We start from the raw sequence: 21294 nt of genomic DNA, 5'->3' as shown, positions 1-21294 counted from the left end.
TTTTTGTTTTTTGGTTTTTAGCTCTTGTCTTTTTGTTAATTTACCCATTATGTCATGCAAAAAAAAAGCAGGGAATCTGGTGGTAGACCTTAACCTAAACCCACATACTAGCTCAAATTAGGCTAACTGGCTGGCAGAAGCCGACTGTCTAAACCTTTATAAGGTTTGGTAAAAAAAAAAACAAGCCACTAATTGGCAGTTTGGGTCAAACTAGAATAATGGCAAATAGTGCAAAACAAATGAAGATATTCAGACTTACAGTGGTGTTTGGAGGCTGCATTCTTTGTGGTCTACTTGAAGCTTCTGACTTGCTTGGCATGGCTCTGGAGGTTAACGGCACGATGCTGGTTAACGTTTTTCCTGTTTGGTTATTTTCAGTCACCACCGTGGTGATTACGTGTGTGGCTGGGGCAAGACTGGATACGAAAATTGGGGCGGATGCTACTGTAGTTGTAACACAAATATTCGTTGTTGTAGCTACTGGCTGAGCACCACATGGCACTGGCTGGACAATATTTGAATGAGGATTTACAACAGGCAATGAAGATTTGATAGCTGCTGCTGGCGTAGGAGCCGAAGACACAGTGGTATTTAATGCAACAGTAGGCGTTGTAGAAACAGCCTGAGCACCAGATGACACAACGCTCTGACAAATATTCAAAGGAGATGGATTTACAGAACTTGGCAAAGTAGAGATGAAAATTGGTCTTGATGTAACAGGAGAAAACAGAGTGGTTTTTACAATAGGACCAGTAGTGCAATCAGGTGCACAACCAGTTGCTGCAACAGTCTGTTCAGTATTTGATACAGCCGGATTTACAGCATCAGACAATAAGTTGAAAGCTGATGTAGTAGCAGAAGGTATGGGGGATTTTAACATAACAGTAGGGCCAGTTGTAACAGTTGGCTGTGCACTAGATGACACAACAGTCTGAACAATATTTGAAGCAGGAGGATTCAAAGTAACTGGCAACGTAGAGTTGAAAGTCCGTGTTGATTCAGTAGACGATGCAGTGGTTTTTAATTTAACAGTGGGACTGCATGTAGTAATTGTCGGTGCACTAGATAGCACAACTGTCTGAACAATATTTGAACGAGATGAATTTATAGCAGACAATGTAGTGGTAAAAGCCTGTGTTGGAGCAGCAGCAGAAGATACAGTCATCATCAACTTCACAGTAGGGCTAGTTGTAGTCACTGGTTGGGTAACAGTTGGCACAATAGTCTGAACAAAGGGTGAATGAGAAGGACTTACAGTAACAGCAGGCAATGAAGAGTTGAGAGACTGTTTTAGAATAGTGGTAGGAGTAGATGCAGTGGCTTTTAATCGAACTGTAGGACCAGTTATAGCGACTGCCTGTGCAGTAGAAGGCATCATGGGTAAAGGACCATTTATGGTCAGTGCAGTGGAAGATGTGGCTGTTGCTGGAACAGCAATAGATTTACAGTTACTGTTGGCGGCTGGTTTAACCATGGGTGCAGAAGTTCTGATAGGAACCATAGTGACTGTGGCAGCATTCATACCCATTGCAGATGTAGCTGGAACTCCAGTAATAGGGGTGGGTACTGCGGTAGCCGGCAAAGCACCAGAGAGAGTAGTTACCGGAGCTGTGGAGGGTGCAGCAGCTCTGATAATGACTGTAGGTGTCCCCTTGCTGGTAGCCATCGACTGAGGAGTGGGACAGATTCGGACCACTGTGTGCCCAGAGACTGAAGAACTTGCTTTTGAAATTAAGGGAGAGGATATTTTAGTCACATTGTTTGGAGTGACTGCAGTCTGAAATAGAGGGGAAAACAAATTAAAATGAAGCGTTAAAGATTCACTGCACTAGTTTTTAACAGTCTGACTTTAAAAAAAAAATGTTTTTGCACAGGTGTGTACATCTGATGGTTCCTAAATGATACTTTTGTTTTAAATGAGGCTTCTGTAGGTAAAAAGATTATTGTAAAACCCATCTTAGATATATAAATATAGCATCCCACTGCATGGCAAAAAAATTACTTTTTGTCAAACAGCTTCTACAGGTAGAATTCAGACTTAAAAATGTGATCACCTCAGCTGAAGATGCAGAGTTGAAGGAGTCACATGACCTGTAGCAGCTGAGTTACACCTTCGATCGCTTTCAGTCACTTTATTACACTTTGAATTCAGATTCATTTCTCTCTCTCTCTCCCCCTTTTGTGTCTTGAAAATTGTTATACATTTTTATCATGTTACTATTATAACTGTCATTACCAATTCTGTATTTTGTATATTTTTTGTATTTTGTCACTAATATGTATCTTGTATATTGGTGTACAAAATTGTCTATTATGTACCCCATGTTTGTCAGGAATATAGCAGCTAGTTATGATAAGGATAATACAGTAATATATTTTCATTTTCCCATTTTTTATGTCTGCTGTGTACTACTGTATCATATGGGATTGTCTGCTAGCCAGTCTGGCTTTAAAGAGAACCCGAGGTGTGTTTAAAGAATGTTATCTGCATACAGAGGCTGGATCTGCCTATACAGCCCAGCCTCTGTTGCTATCCCAAACCCCACTAAGGTCCCCCTGCACTCTGCAATCCCTCATAAATCACAGCTGTGCTGTGAGGCTGTATTTACATCTGTAGTGTCAGTCTCAGCTGCTCCCCCGCCTCCTGCATAGCTCCAGTCCCTGCCCCGTCCCTTCCCTCCAATCAGCAGGGAGGGAAGGAATGCAGGCGGGGACTGGAGTTCTGCAGGAGGCGGGGAGAGCAGCAGACTGACACTATAGAGATACACAGCCAGCTCTGACAAGCTGTTTGTCAGCAGTGTGGCTGCGATTTATGAGGGATTGCAGAGTGCAGGGGGACCTTAGGGGGGTTTGGGATAGCAACAGAGGCTGGGCTGTATAGGCAGATCCAGCCTCTGTATGCAGATAATATTCTTCAAACCCACCTCGGGTTCTCTTTAAAGGCTGGCAGCTGCCTGGAGTTCCTTATATCATGTAAATTGACCCTGCATTCAATGGCCATTGTCTGCTCCTCACTGGGAGATGGGAAATCTCGGCAATTAGGGACTGTCTACCTAGCCTCTAATTAGGAGATGGCTATTCAGGCAAATACTGTCAACAATGCGTTTGTCACCTGTAACTTGGACTAGGGAAGTCTTTTCATGTATGTGCTAAAATACACTTTAACCTGGGAATCAAATTATGTCTGAGGATGTAATTAAATTAGTTCCCCCCGTCAAAACAGGCTTACAGTCTCAAGGCAAATATTCCATTATAAAAAGCAGGGGACAGATACCTAAAATCAGTCTACTCCCGACGGTAGCTGGAGCCGGACTCCAGGTCTAAGCTAAGTTGGCTCCTGATCCAATCAGAACGGTGTCCGTCCACAGAACCCAAGTCCAAGATTCGTCTATCTTGATCCCTGTTATTTTGGTAAGCAAATCGCTTGTGTGTCACTCTCAATGTTGTAACTTTTTATTTTGTTTTTTGTAATCTTTTGTATATATTCTGTTCTGCATTGTTCCACTTTTTTTCCTGGAATATTAAATTATTATTTAATAAGCTTGACTTCTGCTGTACTAAACTAACACTTATAGCCTAGAGGAGACTGCAGTGTAGCTATGTATAAGTCCATGCCTAATTGTATGCTTGAGCAACACTACCATATGAAATTGTAATTGCATTGTGTGTATGGGGCACTTCTGCACTCGACAGCAGAGTGGGAGTGGCTAACAGTATCGTTCGGAACGACTGTTAGTGGTTTTGCTGCACGACAGTGTAACTTGCATTACAAGTCAGTGCCTGATTGTGCTGTGTTACTGTACAACTGTACTGCGTGTGTGGGTGCGTGGCGGTCCCATATTCGGCCTAAGCGCAAAGCTGACCCGAATACGAAAACGTAGATTGCGTGTTGAGCACTCGACAGCTGAGTTGACGTGTCTAGCAATCACTAGTGGTGGCAGTAAGAAGCTTTTTAGGGGTCACAGCCTTGTTTGTGGCTTGAATAAGGTTGTCCCCCGCTTGATCTGGTCAAACCCGCAGTCGGGAACCGTATACGCAGGCGTGCCGCGGGCCGGTTCTTGACAATGTTCATTTCTTACTTTGTACAGCGCCAGAAGGAAAGAAGGGATGTTCACCCATCCACTAGGTGGATAACAATAATTGTAATGGAAACAGAGGCGCCAGCAGAGTAAAAATTGATCATAGGTAAAAACAGATAAAAGTGTGGACTTACTTCCCCAAAACCAAACACAACCACTATGTATGGTTTAAACAAGATTTCAGGCTCTGTCCCTCATCAGGTCTACACCTGTTGAAAGGCAGAGCCCGAAACGCATAGCCAGAGCAGTTTCTAAGCAAAAATTCACCCAGGGCGAGGATGTAAAAATTGGTGCCCCCATTATAAGTTGGATAGGTAGGTGCCCCCAGTATAGGCTAGATAGGTAGGACCCCTAGTACAGGTTAGATAGGTAGCTGCCACCAGTATAGGTTAGATAGGTAGGTACCCGCAATATAGGTTAGATAGGTAGCTGGCCCCAGTATAGGCTAAATAGGTAAGGTTCTCTCCACCCATAATGGCGGGGGGAGTCAGCCGCGGGGAGGGCGTCCCGACTTCTCCCTCCCTTCCTCTCCCGGGCCTCCCTCCGTGCTGCCCTCTCCGCTGCAGAGTGAGCGCAGCAGGAAGTGCTGTATATAGCAACTCACCTTCCTGTGTTCCAATCGCCGATCACTTGCCGCTGGTCTCCTCCTCTGCATAGACGCTTATACACACTCTACTTCCTGCTAAACAGGATGCAGAGTGTGTATACCGCAGCTATGCAGAGGAGGCCAGCAGCAAGTGATCAGCAATTGAAATGCAGGAAGGGGAGTTGCTGTATACAGCGCTTCCTGCTGCGCTCACTCTGCAGCGGAGGTGGGAGCACAGAGGGCGAACCTGGAAGGGAGGGAGCGGTCGGCCCACCCTCCCCACTGCTGCGTCTCTCCATCCATCACATCGCCTCCCCTCCCTCAGCCCTCAGGGCGGCCACACTGACCTAGAAACGGGGCAGCGCATAGTGTGCAGTCATTGTTTAACCACTTGCCGACCGCCTAATGCAGATTTGCGGCGGCAGAGTGGCTCTGTTGTTCCTCCAGGATGCCAAATGACGGGAGTGCGCAGTGGCACGAGTGCTTGTCACTGTACACAGCAGGGCTCCACTATCAGCCTGCGAAAAAATTGCACCACTTTTAGACCATAACATCAAGTAATCATACTGCGCTTAACCATTTTAGCCTTTTGGACTTGACTGTCACGTCCAAAAGGCTGCTGCTGTGTGCTCCTATGCCACCCCCCATTAGCCCGGAGATCAATGAATGGGAACATAGTTCCCATATGTTCCCATTCATTGATCTAAGTCCCCGGTAGAAAAACCAACAGCTTCTTATGAGAAGCCGCGGTCTTTCTAAGCAAAAAAAAAATAATCATGTTCTCCTTATACTTCCTGTAAGCGAGTGTGCTCGCTTACAGGATGGAATTTAAAAAAAAAATTGACTGTGGCCATATAGTAAAACTACATGTACTGTCCATACATTTTTTTTTCACACAACACAATAAATTACTTTTAAAAATAACTGTTTACCTCCCACACCCAAAACATACCCAAATAAAATGTTTAAAAAAAAAAAATTGTTACCTAAGGGTCTGAACTTTAATATGCATGTCAAACGGCTATTTTACTAATATTTTTTTCAATTATAAACTTGTAAATAGTGATGGATGCAAAACTGAAAAAGATGCACCTTTATTTTCAAATAAAATATTGGCACCGTACATTGTGATAGGGACAGAATTTAAATGGTGTAATAACTGGGACAAATGGGCAAATAACGTGTGGGTTTTAATCATGGTAGCATGCATTATTTTAAAGCTATAAGGACCAAAATGATGATTTTTTTTCCATTTTTTTTCATATTACTGTTAAAATACATTTAAAAAAATAATTCTTAGCAAAATGTACCACCCAAAGAAAGCCTAATTGGTGGCGGAAAAATAAGTTATAGATCAATTAATTGTGACAAAGTTATTGGCGAATTAATGGGAAGTGAAAATTGCTTGGATGCATACGGTGAAAAACCACTGAAGGCTGAAGTAGTTAAAGAGACGCTGAAGCGAAAAAAAAATATGATATAGTGAATTGGTTGTGTACTATGAATAATTGCTAGAAGATTAGCAGCAAAGAAAATATTCTTATACTTTTATTTTCAGGTATATAGTGTTTTTTCTAACATTGCATCATTCTATAATATGTGCACATTACACAACAATCAGCATTCAAAATGAGTCTTTCGGAGCAGTCTGTGAAGTAATGACCTCTCCTCTAGCAGAGGAAAAGTAAATAGTCCAGGAACAGTTGAGATAATAAAAGTCAGATAACAGCCCTCTCCACGACTAATTTAGTCGGAGAGCTTAATGGCTTGTTTGCATAGAGATAACTGGAGTTTCTTAACTCTTCCTGTACTGGAAACAATTACACTGATGTATCTGATCTTAATGTTTTATTTCTTAGCTGTGCTACACATACAAATCATAATATCATTTTTTTTCGCTTCAGTGTCTCTTTAAGGGGCTCTGACACAGGTAACCAGGGTTCAAATCTCTGTTCTTCCTGTTCAGTAAGCCAGCACCTATTCAGTAATGGGCTAGACTCCTTAACACTGCTACTGCCTACTGAGCGCGTCCTTGTGGCTGCAGCTCATGCGCTTTGAGTCTTGTCTTATGGTGTGCTTCTTTCCTACTGTGTACCTATGCTGATACATGCAGGATTGGTGTACCTGTCTGGGAAGAGAGCAACAGTAACCACTCTGGTTCAGAACACAGTGTTTATTGGGAACTGTGTGGTTGACCCAGTGCTACTGATATACAGTAGCTCTCCCTGATAAAAAATAAAAAAAAAAAAAAAATAAAAAAATAAATCTATCAAGCATTGATCACCTACACCTTGCCATACAGCCACACTCTACATTAGATAAAATCTCAGCAGAGATCTGATCAAACATCCCACTCCTAGCTGCAGCCATAGTACAAAAAGGAAAAAAGCTATGAAGCCTTGCGCTCATGCCACAGTACCCCCTCCCCCCCAACCACCAAGATTCAGCTCTCAATCCCTAAAAGTACAGTCCTTGTTGATGAATATTTAAGAAGAAAACTACTTTCGATTGAAGGGGGCTTATCTTTTTAACATCTTTTAAACAGCATTTATCACTCAAACATCAAATATGTTTGAAAACAGGTGTACACTTTTAGGGTCTGTACACATGGCTGTTACACGCTACGTTTGTATAATCGCATGCGTTTTTTTCAATCACAAAGCCTTTTTAAAAATCCTGATGATCTGTACACAGCGGTGCGATTTTACAAAATTGACTGCAGCACTTTTTGAAATATGGCATGTAAAAACCCAATGCCATTTTGTTTTGTTTTTTAGGTCAAATCCCAGGAGATCTTGCAATTTCCAGTTGAAGGACTTTTCGCAAGAAAAATGCAAGGATGCAATTTTAAAATCATATTGCGTTTGCGCTTTCCAACATAACAGAGATGAGCAAGAATAAAGTCGGTATTGAGCATAAAGGCAATAAAATTCAAAATTAACCTCAACCTACAAAGAGATACAAACCCCTATGTCCAAATATATAATCAATTTTATTCAAGTACAATGCTGACAATAAGTAAAAATTTAAAAACCATTAAAAAAAAAATCCCCGAAAACGTATCAGTCAACCTGCTGCCAACAGCTATTACAATACTACTCATGTGGAATAGGTTTATACACGTTGGGCAAGTACAAAAAAAGCAAAGTTTGTACTAAGTCGTGATAAATACAAATCAGTGCAAAATCACTTGGAGGATATACTGGTAAAAAACACACACACAAAAAAAAACAACACAAATCAATATGTGCAATATGTCATGTTCCAAACAGTAACTAGTAGAAAACACACTAAGAACCAAAGATCAAAAAATGTGCAGCCTCCATTGAAGCAGCTCTGCTGCAAGCACATTATGCTGCACTCCACTCCACTGCCTGCCTCTATACATTGGATAAGTCTAATCAGCTTCTTCTTCACCTATATGCACAGCACTTTGATAGGGTATCTTGCCTTTTTTGTATTCATACAATCTTTATATTCATAGCACTAGCAATTTAATGTTACACAATTGTTTGGTATATGACATATTGCACATTTTTTAATCTGTGTGTTCTTAGTGTGTTTTCTGCTAGGTCCTGTTTGGAACATGACATATTGCACATATTGATTTATGGGGTTTTTTTGTGCGTGCTTTTTATCAGTATATCCTCCAAGTGATTTGCACTGATTTGTATCCATCATGACCCAGTATACAACTTAGATTTTTTTGTACTTGCCCATTGCATTTGCGCTTGGTGATATTCAGTGTGTACAGGCCCCGAGACTTTTTTATAGGTTAGAATCTTAGATGAAAGATTGCATAAAAGCATTGACTCAAATGAAAATGAACAAAGTCTGAAACAAACACTGAAAAGTCTGTTCTTCCTGAAGATCAATATGGCCAGATCGTGTGGCAGTCTATGATCAGTGCGATAGGCAAACAAGCCTGCATTTGTTTCCTTCACTGGAGCTGTACACAGGGCCGGCGCTACCATTAAGGCAAAGGAGGCAGCTGCCCCAGAGCTTGTAGGGGCCCCCAGTGGCTACAAGAGGAGAAAAAAAATTTCAAATCGGCCTTATAGTTTTTGAGAAAATCGATTTTAAAGTTTTAAAAGAAAAAAAAAATACACATTTAAAAACCTGCCGACTTTAATGGTTAATAGCAAATCCACCTTAAATGCTAGAAACCCTACATTTGCAGGATATGTTAAGGAGATCATTAGGAATAAGAGGAAAAAACAATTTTTCAAAAAGACCTTATAGTTTTTGAGAAAATTGATTTTAAAGTTTCGAAGGAAAAAAGTATACTTTTAAATGCGGTAAATGTCACTTTTAGTAGCAAACCTAACGGTAGTGTAATTTTACATGCATCAATCGAAAGCGCAATAAATTTCCTGACGAGGTTACCAGGGGGTCTATACGCAGCTGCAGCGCTTTGACCAGGGATCGCTATACAGCCGCAATATGGCTGTATGAAGATCCCTGGCATTTTTTCTTTTTTTCCCCAATTTTTTTTGGTGCGGGAATTTTTTTTTTTTTTTTTTTTAATTATGTGGGGTCCCCCCTCCTGAAACTTTTTAACCCCTTGTCCCCATGCAGGCTGGGATAGCCAGAATGTGGAGCTCCGACCGATTGGGACTTCACACCCTTTTATACCAGCTGCAAAAAAGGTCCCCTAATGCCGATTTTTGTTCCGGGGTATATGTTGGGGGGGCCCCCCAGGTTTATTTTGCCCTGGGGCCCCATTGTTGCTTAAACCGGCCCTGGCTGTACACAGCACTATAGAAGACATGAGATCAGATCTCTACTGAGATCTCATCAAGTATCTAGTGGAGCAAGGTGGTAAATGATCAGTATCAAGTAAATATTGATTGTGCCCTACATTTGAGACAGTGTGCCTACCTTAATAGCACCAGGGAATTAAAGAAAGAGCTAAGCATGTCAGGTTATAACATCCATGTTAAGCTTTCTATAATGTGCCACATGGGCAGGTAAACACATAATTGACACCAAGTGCAATGCTAAATGTTTATTAATACCTACTTTGAGTACAGCAGAATTTCCTTTAACATTTGGTGATAGCGCTATGGCTGTTATGGGTGCTGGGAAGGGTGCGGTTCTCACAGTGCTTTTTGGGATATTTGACGCCACCTGGTTTCCTGGACTCTAAAAACAAATACAAGTTAAAAAAAGATGCATTGTGTGCGCTTTTGCAGCCCAAGGCCATAAAATAAACCCAGCTTTCAAAAAGTGTAGTTTTTTGTAAGCATACTTTTTGTATCTATTGTGTTTAACACTAGAAAAAAAAGGTAGAAAGCAGTGACTCAATAGCCAATCTATTTTTAGTACTAAACCTAATATACACACTTTACATCTTATGCCTGGTACACACCATGCAATTTCCCATAAGATAGATGCGTCGATAGATAATTTCTGACAGATGCGATCAGATTTCCGATCGATTTTCTGAACACTTCTCTGTAAATCGATCAGAAAAATGATCGGAAATCAGATCGGACCTGTCGGAAATTATCTATTCGACCCATCTATCTGACGGGAAATTGCATGGTGTGTTCCAGGCTTTAAAGGGACAGGCACTGATAAGATTCTGGATAATTTAGGCCTCTTTCAGATGAACGACTAAACAGTGTCTTTAACTGCCGATTGCCGAGGTCAATTGGCACATAAAAGTGAAAGTCATCTTTAAAACTGTAAATAGTATCTCTTCTTTGTTGCCACATCTGCAATATTTACTGCATTTACTGCAGTATATCTACGTCCTGCAGGACTTCATCTGAAGTCCTAGGGACGTAGATCCTCATCTATTGCGGCAGTTGGAGGGGAGCTCAATGAATGGAACGCAGTCCCCATGCATTGATCTAAGTCCCAGTATCAATGATCGCCGGCATCCATGAGATGCCTGCGTTGTTACTAAGGAAGTAAAACGTTCTTCAACTGAGAAAAAGGGAAAGCATTCCTGGGCAAATCTGAATCTCTATAAATCACCACTAAGTCAAATCTCTAGTGAAAAACTATCTTTATTACAACAAGCTAGGTACATTAAAAAAAATAAAAAAATAAAAAAACATAAAAAACTCCCAGAGGCTGCCAATTATAATTGATATTCATATGCAAAGGTCAAACCTGTGTTCTAGAAGTTGCAGCGGTGAGGGAGGTGAAGGTGACCAGGGGAAGATTCGGACGGCACTACAGCCGTTTCACGCCGCTCGGGCGCTTGTTCACATGCGTGTCCGTGACGGACACGCATGTGAACAAGCGCCCGAGCGGCGTGAAACGGCTGTAGTGCCGTCCGAATCTTCCCCTGGTCACCTTCACCTCCCTCACCGCTGCAACTTCTAGAACACAGGTTTGACCTTTGCATATGTCAATGCCTTGCTTTGTTTACGCTGGCTGAAGAAAGGAATAAACAGATGGAACTGGTTAAGAGATAGGTGCACGGTATCCTTCTTTTACATGTCCTAAGAATATTGTGGTGCTCTGCACTAGATTTTACTTACTGCACTCCTCGAAGTTCCCCCTGCCAGCCCTGTAGAAGTTATTTAAGCAACAGAAAGGTGGTGATGTGATTAAAGTATGTGATGCAAGCGCCCTCTGATTAAGATCCTGCAACCCCCAGATCCAAGCAATTGAGTGCCAGACCACAAATCCTTCTGCTATATTGTATAATTGATATTCACCCCCACCCATAATAATAAATTCATAAATTCAAATTTGATCTCTGATTCTCTGGTCACAGCAGGCGCTGCATGTGACCATAGGAAACTATATAAAGTGCTTTAAGTGCTAATATGGTAGTTGCCAGTGCCTAATAGCAAGAAAAAAAGAATACGTGCATGCCCATGCCCCCACAAAAAATGCGGGCGTGCGCATACACGCATATGTGCATCAAACAATCTAGTGTGCCATCAATGTCTGACAATACAGAAATAATCAACAAAAACGCAATACTGTGCCACAAAGGGGCACATCTGCGCATGCCCACCCCCACACACAAACCAGTGGGTGTGCGCATGCGCATAGGTCCCAATATATATTAATAAATATACAAAAACAGTTAAATACAAAAGATACAGGCAGAAAGCAATCCACATGTGTGCACAATCCCTCAATATACAGTCAGGGATTCCTCCCTCTCCTTACAAAACCTTGTCTCAGTGCTAAATCACAAATGTGCATAAAATAGTGTTAAAAGAGCCTTCTTACCAGAGAGAAGGTGCATGGGGGGCCCGGGGAGGTGCCTTGCGCGGTCGCAGCTAGCGGCTGCTTCTGAGGAGGCTAAGATGCACAATTATGGTAGTGCTCATTTGCTTGTATATAACTAAGGAAGTAACACGTCCACGCATTATTTCCTGTTCGCGTACTTATAGTACGCTAATAGAAAATAATGCTCAATGGCATCTTGTAGCCAAATAAAAAAATTACACCTACATACATTTTAATAAAAAGACCCACTCCTTCCCTCCCACACTCTCCCATAGTACCCAAATACATTTCTTGCATAACAAAAAAAAAAAAGAAAAGGAAAAAAAATACATAAATAGTTAACTTTTGGAACTGAACTTTTTTAATATGTATGTCAAGAGAGTATATTACCGTTATTTTTAAAATTATGCGCTTGTAATTAGTGATGGACATTGTAATTAGTGATGGACACAAAACTGAAAATACACACCTTTATTTCCAAATAAAATATTGGTGCCATATATTGTACTAGAGAAATATTTTAAATATTGCAATTACTGGGACAAATGGGCAAATAAAATGCGTGGCTTTTATCCACAGAAGGGAAACACGTTTCCATTTTTTTTCTCATCATTCCCATTGAAATGCATTTAGAATAAAATAATTCTTAAGGTGGCCACACACGATACAATAAAATGATCCGATTTTACAATAATTCGATAAAAACGATCGTATCTCTCGAAAAAATCGAAAGCTTTTTTTTTTCATTCGACTCAAAAATCCGATCGGATTTCCCGTTTTTTTCGATTTAAATCGATCCGGAATGCCAGATATTTCTCTTCAATTTCTACTAAAGATTGTATGGTGTGTGTTGGATTGTTAATTTATTACTATACACACCCTAGCAATCTGAGTTTCCAATCATTTTTATCATAATTGAAATCATTTTTATCATAATTGAGGAAAAAATTTAACATAGGTGTGTGGTACATTGGTCATATTTTTGAAATGTTACAATCAGTCAGAAAAATTGATTGCAATTCTTAAATTGAACAGATATTTAAAAAATTGTATGGTGTGTGGCCACCTTAAGCATGATATACATCCTAATTGGTGTAAAAAAAAAAAAAAAAAAAAAAAAAGATACAGGGAGTGCAGAATTATTAGGCAAATGAGTATTTTGACCACATCATCCTCTTTATGCCGGTTGTCTTACTCCAAAGCTGTATAGGCTCGAAAGCCTACTACCAATTAAGCATATTAGGTGATGTGCATCTCTGTAATGAGAAGGGGTGTGGTCTAATGACATCAACACCCTATATCAGGTGTGCATAATTATTAGGCATCTTCCTTTCCTTTGGCAAAATGGGTCAAAAGAAGGACTTGACAGGCTCAGAAAAGTCAAAAATAGTGAGATATCTTGCAAAGGGATGTAACACTCTTAAAATTGCAAAGTTTCTGAAGCGTGATCATCGAACAATCAAGCGTTTCATTCAAAATAGTCAACAGGGTCGCAAGAAGCATGTGGAAAAGCCAAGGCGCAAAATGACTGCCCATGAACTGAGAAAAGTCAAGCGTGCAGCTGCCAAGATGCCACTTGCCACCAGTTTGGCCATATTTCAGAGCTGCAACATCACTGGAGTGCCCAAAAGCACAAGGTGTGCAATACTCAGAGACATGGCCAAGGTAAGAAAGGCTGAAAGATGACCACCACTGAACAAGACACACAAGCTGAAACGTCAAGACTGGCCCAAGAAATATCTCAAGACTGATTTTTCTAAGGTTTTATGGACTGATGAAGAGAGTGAGTCTTGATGGGCCAGATGGATGGGCCCGTGGCTGGATTGGTAAAGGGCAGAGAGCTCCAGTCCGACTCAGATGCCAGCAAGGTGGAGGTGGAGTACTGGTTTGGGCTGGTATCATCAAAGATGAGCTTGTGGGGCCTTTTCGGGTTGAGGATAGAGTCAAGCTCAACTCCCAGTCCTACTGCCAGTTTCTGGAAGACACCTTCTTCAAGCAGTGGTACAGGAAGAAGTCTGCATCCTTAAAGAAAAACATGATTTTCATGCAGGACAATGCTCCATCACACGCGTCCAAGTACTCCATAGCATGGCTAGCAAGAAAGGGTATAAAAGAAGAAAAGCTAATGACATGGCCTCCTTGTTCACCTGATCTCAACCCCCATTGAGAACCTGTGGTCCACCATAAAATGTGAGATTTACAAGGAGGGAAAACAGTACACCTCTCTGAACAGTGTCTGGGAGGAAGTGGTTGCTGCTGCACGCAATGTTGATGGTGAACAGATCAAAACACTGACAGAATCCATGGATGGCAGGCTTTTAAGTGTCCTTGCAAAGAAAGGAGGCTATATTGGTCACTGATTTGTTTTTGTTTTGTTTTTGAATGTCAGAAATGTATATTTGTGAATGTTGAGGTGTTGTATTAGTTTCACTGGTAAAAACAAATAACTGAAATGGGTATATATTTGTTTTTTGTTAAGTTGCCTAATATTTATGCACCGTAATAGTCACCTGCACACACAGATATCCCCCTAAAATAGCTAAAACTAAAAACAAACTAAAAACTACTATCAAAAATATTCAGCTTTGATAGTAATGAGTTTTTTGGGTTCATTGAGAACATGGTTGTTCAATAATAAAATTATTCCTCAAAAATACAACTTGCCTAATAATTCTGCACTCCCTGTATAGATCACTTCATTTTGATTAGCAGTGATTAAGTTATTGGCGAAAGAAAGGGAGGAGGCGCTTAGTTTGAGGAGCACTGGTTTAAACTCCTGAGCGTTACGCCGCTCAGGTCAGAAGGTTTTGCTCATTTCTGTCCCCAGCTAAATTAATTTGATCTATTAGCTCCAAAATGTCTAGCTAGCACTAGGCTAGCTAGTTCACATGTTCAGCACCCCCCGATCCCCGCCGTTCCCCCGTTTATACATTACCCAGCCTGGATTCAGCGATCGGCGCAGCCTCCTCTGACAGCTCCGTTCTTCACTATGGGGAGAAACGAACATGACATCATGACGTCATGCCCAGATCCGATCCTCCCCATAGAGAGACCGGAGCTGTGAAGGAAGGCTGCGCCGATCGCTGGAGCTTATAACATTAACTGGCTGGATCGGGGGATCGTGAGGTGCCGAACGTGAACTTGCTAGCTAAACGTTTTGGAGCAAATAGATCAAATTAATTAAGCATGGGGGACTCCTGGGGCCAAAGAGTGGTTTTAGGGGATTTCCGGAGTTTTTAAATGTTGTCAATTTTCCATTAAATGCGTGAAAAATTAAATTATGTACAATAGAGTCTCAGTTATCCGGCACCAAATATGATCGTGGCGACGTGACATGATGAGATAAACTTGTATGTTCATCACAAGACATAAAGCTGTTCTACTTGTTTTATTTTGTTGCCCGAGAGGTAATTTTTAGGCATGAAGTGAAAGCTTCTGCCTTGTTGGTATCTTGTCGAGAATATAGTAAACATCACTGATAAGCATTCATTACAGCCATAAAAGTTTTTCTGGCAAAATACAACTTCTGAGAGCAGAGGGAGATAGAAAAGGGTCAATATTTTTGCCAGTTTGTGCCCCCCAGAGATCCCGCAGCCGAAAACCCTCTAGCTAGCACTAGGCTAGCTAGTACAAATTCCCAGCACCCCCCGATCCCCCGTTTATACTTTACCCAGCCTGGATCCAGCGATCGGCGTAATCTCCCTAGACAGCTCCGGTCTTCAGTATGGGGTGGATCGTATATGATGTCATGACGTCGCCGACGTCATGCGCAAACCCGATCCTCCCCATAGAGAGACCGGAACTGTGCCGGGAGGCTGTGCGATCGCTGGATCCAGGAGGAGTAACGTATAAACGGGGGGATTGGGGGATCGCTGAGGAGCGGCGGGTGCCCGACACTTGAACTATCTAGCCTAGTGCTAGCTAAAGGATTTACACTCATTTGGGACAAAACACATTTTATTATGGGGGACTCCTGGGGCCACAGAGCGGTATGCCCGACAGTGTCGGGCATACCGCTAAGGAGGTTAATAGGCTGCCACTGAGCAGGGACAACCAAACATTCAGCCTACTTTGTAAATGTTTAAATATAAAATAAAACCATTGGATTTCTAAAAGAAAAAAAAGTCATTTTAGGAGTTGTTTATCTCAGTAGTTTATTTTCACCTTGGGTTCACTTTAAGACTCGATGTTAAAAATAGGCCTAGCTAATATAGAATAACCCACTCTATATACGTACCATGAACGCTGTATTAAATGTTAGAATACAGTAAATGAAAGTATATTAACCTTGGAGTAGCCACGAAAGGCAGTCTTTAAAGTGGACCCCAACTCTAGCAAAGCAGACAATTTAAAGTCTTTATTCAACACATAGTTGCTTGCACAGCACAGTGTCCACAAGCTTAAAGAGAAACTGTAACCTAGAATTGAACTTCATCCCAATCAGTAGCGGATACCCCCTTTTACATGAGAAATCTTTTCCTTTTCCCAAACGGATCATCAGGGAGCTCTGTATAACTGATATTGTGGTGAAATTCCTCCCACAAGAAGGTCCTGGCAGTTTCCGGTCTGTGAAACTTGTTGCATTGTGGGAAATAGCTGTTTACAGCTGTTTCAAACTGCTAAAAATGCAAGCAGCAGCTACATCACTTGCCAGCAGTAAAAATGTCACCATGTGATAAATGTCAGAATGTAAATCAGGGATTTAAAAGATTTTACAATGAAGCGTTTTCATATTACATTATTTTCCCTGGAGTTCCTCTTTAACAGCAGATGTGAATCAGAGCTGTGTGCCTCAGCTCTTTCCTGGTAAATAGTTAAAGCGGAACTGAAGATCATTTTAACCCCCCTGGCAGTATAAAAAAATCCGCCAGGAGGCAGCGCAGCAGTTTTTTGTTTTTTTTATTATATCATGTAGCGAGCCCAGGGCTCAGCGGCATCCCCCCGCCCGCTTCGATCGCCTTCGGCGATCTCCGATCAGGAAATCCCGTTCAAAGGATTTCCTGGAGGGCTTCCCCCGTTGCCATGGCGACGGGGCGGGATGACGTCATTGGGAGTCCCAAACCACCCCTCAGCGCTGCCTGGCACTGATTGGCAACGGCGGACCGGAACGGGACAGGACGGCTGCTGGGGGCTTGCAGAAGCTCCAGGTAAGTGAAACTGTTTTACAACTATCTTCAGTTCCGCTTTAAGCTTAACTCTTTCTTTGCTCCCAGGAATGTGAAGCCAATTTTAACTTCAGGTTTTTCTAAGCTTCCTGTAAATTGTAATGAAGTCATTTTTTCCTTAAAGGTTTTTATGCTGTGGCTAATCTTTTAAAGCAGAGTGAAAGTTCTGAGTTTAGATCCACAGACGGCCTAAAAAGTTGGCCTGTGAGTACTGCTGGCGATTTGTGCTGACTGGCTGAGACTGCTTGTTAGTTGAGTTCTAGATAACCAGGACTCTCCTGTATTTGTTTCTTAGTATGAAACCCCCTCTTTGTATTAATGGGAAAAGTCAAATTGTTACCAAAGACTAAACATGCACACACACTCGAACTGGTAAAAAAATGATACAGGTGGAGGAAGGGGGGAATAACTATATACCTGTACGGTGCAGATCTGAACAGTTGGAGCATTGGAAGATGCAGGGGATCTTGCATTGGAGTTTTGCACTTGTGCCTGAGCACGGGCCAAAGCCTGCTGAGATACCAGCATGAGCTGTCCATTGCCACTCCTGATAAGAACTGTCCCTGTGGAAAGATACAAATCAACAATTAAAATAAATGAAATATTAAAAGGCCAATAAACAAGCAAAAGAGCATTTTCTGGAGACAACAAATGCACCTTGAATCCAAACAAGAAGCGTGCATATGCACTAGTTGCAAACTATTAACTGGGAGTGGCTGACCGTAGACTATACTTACACTTTTTGTACACAGCTGAAAAGGGCAGCGCTACTTAAAGGAGTTATCAGGCGAAATTGAACAATATAAGCGCTACTTACCCGGGACTTCCTCCAGCCCCAAGCTCCCAGCATATCCTTCGCCGCAGCTCTGCACGCAGCAACTCCCCGTCCCCGGCGATGACGCCAGGCCGACCTCCTGATAACTCCTTTAAGACAAACTGCATCCAAATGACTACCTGCATGAGTGTGCAGAGCCTACTAATAGATAACATGCACACCCTGCATTCAACCCAGATGCACCTAACTACCATTGGAGGATATTGGTTTCCATACATTTCCTACTACCCAGTATCCAGAGGCACAGGCCAGCAGCAACTCCTGCCTCCCAGTATCCAGAAACAGCCCAGCAGCAATTTGTGCCGCCCAGCACCCACAAACACAGACCAGCAGCAACTCCCACTGCCCGGTATCCAGAAACAAGCCAGCAGCAATTCCTATCCATTAGCAAGCTCTCGTGGGCGGAGCAGTGCTTTTCAGCGCTGCTAGATTTGGGCGCAGCCGGCGCCTCCATAGACTACAATAGGAATCATTCCTATTGCAGCGCTCAGTGAGTAACGTCGGCTCCGTTAGAGACGGAGCCGAGGTTGCTTGAAACACACAATAATTCGGCCTCCAGCAATCGCTGGAAGCCGAATTATTTCATTCCCCCACTATCCATGGCGGCCTGGAGGGGGAATAGTAATTAAAACGGCCCGGACTTGTGCAGAAGCAGAATCAGCCATATACCGGCTGTATTCTGCGCCCAAGTCTACCGGCGCCGATTTCAAATGTACTCCTCGTGGGAAGTGTCCTCCTGAAATGCAGGAGCTGCTCTCTAGCGCCATGTGGCTGCAGGCAACTGTAGGTCTGTTGGGGAGCTGGTCAAGTACTCTATGGATGCCGGGACGACACTTCCATCTTCTGTACTCTCTGGTGCTGCTGTGTAGCCATGGGGATCTAGAGATCTGTTGGGGAACCGTTCAAGTAAACAAAGATGAGCATGACTTCTGCTGGGTGGCTGCTGGGTTCTGGAGGTCTAACAGGGAAGTGCAAGAACAGAGCAGTGAAAGTTTAAAGCCCTCCAGTCAGCCCACTCAATAATAGCTCCCAGTTCTCCCCACACAGTTGCCTTTGTTTCCTTGCTGTTAAGCCAACCCTAAGGAGCCCTGTCAATAACAGACATTTCCAGGATCTGTCCTTTGTACTCAGGGCCAGCACACCCATAGGGGCAACTGCACAATTGGCAGCTGGTGCCCCCAGGTCTCCCAATAAGTGAATAGTGGTGACTGGGGCCCCTGCAGACAATTAGGCAGTGGAATGACTTGCATGCCCCTGCTGGCATACTGCTCCATCCGTCTGTAACCAGGCGAGTCCCTCTGCTGACAAAATTCTCTGCAGGAGCCTCGAAGATAATTATACACCTGGAGGGGGAGACCTTGAGGTTCCACTGAGTCTGGACTGGGCCATGGAGGAGCGCAGTAACAAAGGGGCATAATGCTGCTTATGGAGAGGGGGGGCCCATATCATTGTTGCACAGTGCCCAGTTGAGCCTAGCCCTGTTTGTACTTCTTACCAAAAGGAGCAGGACGCACTATCCACCTTCAAAAGACATTTGGAAGATCTTTACTATTGTCCTAGCAGCCCTGAGAGAGAAATAACCTGCAGGAAAAGAAGACGACGACCAGAGACCACCAGGAGCCATTCTTGAAAGGTTACCAGCTTTCTCCCTAAAAGTTATTTTTAATTTACCAGTATACAGAGTTCTGCTTTGCTTTTGCAGTTCTGAACCCCAGCTTTCTGCAGATGCCCCTGCCAACTCATATCTGGATGAGAGGGTTGCCATAGTAACGCTTTCCCTTCACCTTCTAGGTTGCACTGGTGGAATTCACAGCATCCAAGGCACTGCAGAGAAACTACATCAGGGCCTCTGGACCTGAAGGGCTCAAATCGAGCCCTCTTAAAGTAGCTGAAATAAAGATGGCCATACACATAGATTTGCAGCAGATTCGACCATTAGATAGATTTCTGTCAGATGCCTGTCAAGTCAAATTTGACATGAATCTATCTGATGTGTGCCACACACCACCAGTGTTCTCCCCAGGCTCCTTTAGCCGGGTGCTCCACCCAGCTAGTTTTGGTAAGTACCCGGCTGTCATCGGCTCACCTCCTCCTCTACTATAATCAGAGTTGTGCAGAGAAGCGCCAGCCCTGCCTTCTCTCATATTGCCCCACCCGGCTACTTTTTCATGCCACCCGGCTGGAAAAAATTTCTGGGGAGAACACTGCACCACTAACAGATTTCCAATAGATTTCAGAATGAAATTATTGGAAATTATCTAAATGCATTACTGGACCATTAGATCCAATGCAACTCTATGGGCCATCGATCTGCTGCCAGCAGCAGATCAACCTATATTATCCATCCTTTCGGAGTAAATCGATCAAAATCGATAGAAGTGAGCTGCAAATCAATCGAATTTATTGATCACGTAAATCGACCAGTGTATGGGCCCCTTAACTCTTAACAAAGGTGGCCATACACTGATAGATTTGCATCGGATTTGACCATCAGATAGATTTGTCAGATGCCTGTTAAGTCGAATCTGATGTGTGCCACACAGTAGGAACAGATTTCCAATAGATTTCAGAATTAAATCTATTGAAAATCGATCTAAATGCATTATTGCACCATTAGATCCAATGCAACTATATGTGCCATCAATCAGCTGCCACCAGCAGATCGACCTAGATTTTCTCCTGTCAGATAGATCAAATCGATTGAAATCGGCCGCAAATCGATCAAACGTGCACAGATTTGTGGCAGATCAATCGATTCGATCAATGGCTGAAATCGACCAGTGTATGAGCCCTTTTAGTACTCCAATAGTAATGATCTATTCAGTGGTAATCATTAAACTACTCATCCTAGGTTTGTACAGTACCATTCTAAAGGTAGCCATACATCTAGTGATTTTGCTTCGATCCACTAAACCAGTGCTGTCCAACTGGCAGCCCACAGGCCAAATCTGGGATGCACTCACGTGATTAGACTATTTTTTGTGTCAGCCCCCCTCCTTTAGCAAGCCTACACCTCTTGTTTGTGCTTGGCTCCGCCTCCAATGCCTGGACATTGATGCTTTGCTACTTCCAGCCGAAAAATCTGGTGCTAGCCACGCCCCCTGCTCATGAAGTTGAAAAGCACTGGACTAAAGGGTCATACACACGTACCAACAATCTGTCCAACTATCTTCCAAACTTGTCTGCTGGAAGATAAGATGGGCGTGTGTACGACTGGCAAACAACAAGATGACTGACTGATAACAGGTTGTTTGCCAGATCCAACCGGTGGATCAACCTACTACCATGCAATAAAAAGTTACTTTATTTGGGCGATCAACTTTAGTGTGGTTGATCAAAAGCCATTTGACTAGCGGCCCACACACTATAAACGTGATCTTATGCAATTCTCCTTCACATTCAATCTTAAAGGGACTCCGAGCTCTA

The 21294-nt window shown here is 42.7% G+C and overlaps 1 protein-coding gene across 4 annotated transcripts in view; it reads right to left on the bottom strand.

Moving 5' to 3' along the window:
• The window catches only part of TAF4B (TATA-box binding protein associated factor 4b), a 192217-nt gene that overhangs the window by 169041 nt on the left and 1882 nt on the right, over positions 1 to 21294 (bottom strand). For all 4 annotated transcript variants that reach the window (XM_068237294.1, XM_068237293.1, XM_068237292.1 and 1 more), the window contains exons 2-4: positions 17451 to 17596; positions 9688 to 9810; positions 260 to 1777 (exon numbers count right to left, since the gene is read on the bottom strand). In XM_068237294.1, the coding sequence (XP_068093395.1) occupies positions 260 to 1777; positions 9688 to 9810; positions 17451 to 17596 (1787 nt within the window). The remainder of the gene's footprint in view (positions 1 to 259; positions 1778 to 9687; positions 9811 to 17450; positions 17597 to 21294) is intronic.

The sequence above is a fragment of the Hyperolius riggenbachi genome, chromosome 5, assembly GCF_040937935.1.
Source record: "Hyperolius riggenbachi isolate aHypRig1 chromosome 5, aHypRig1.pri, whole genome shotgun sequence".
NCBI lineage: Eukaryota > Metazoa > Chordata > Amphibia > Anura > Hyperoliidae > Hyperolius > Hyperolius riggenbachi.
The sequence above is the reverse complement of the archived record's forward strand: the minus strand, read 5'-3'. Positions and strand labels throughout refer to the sequence as shown.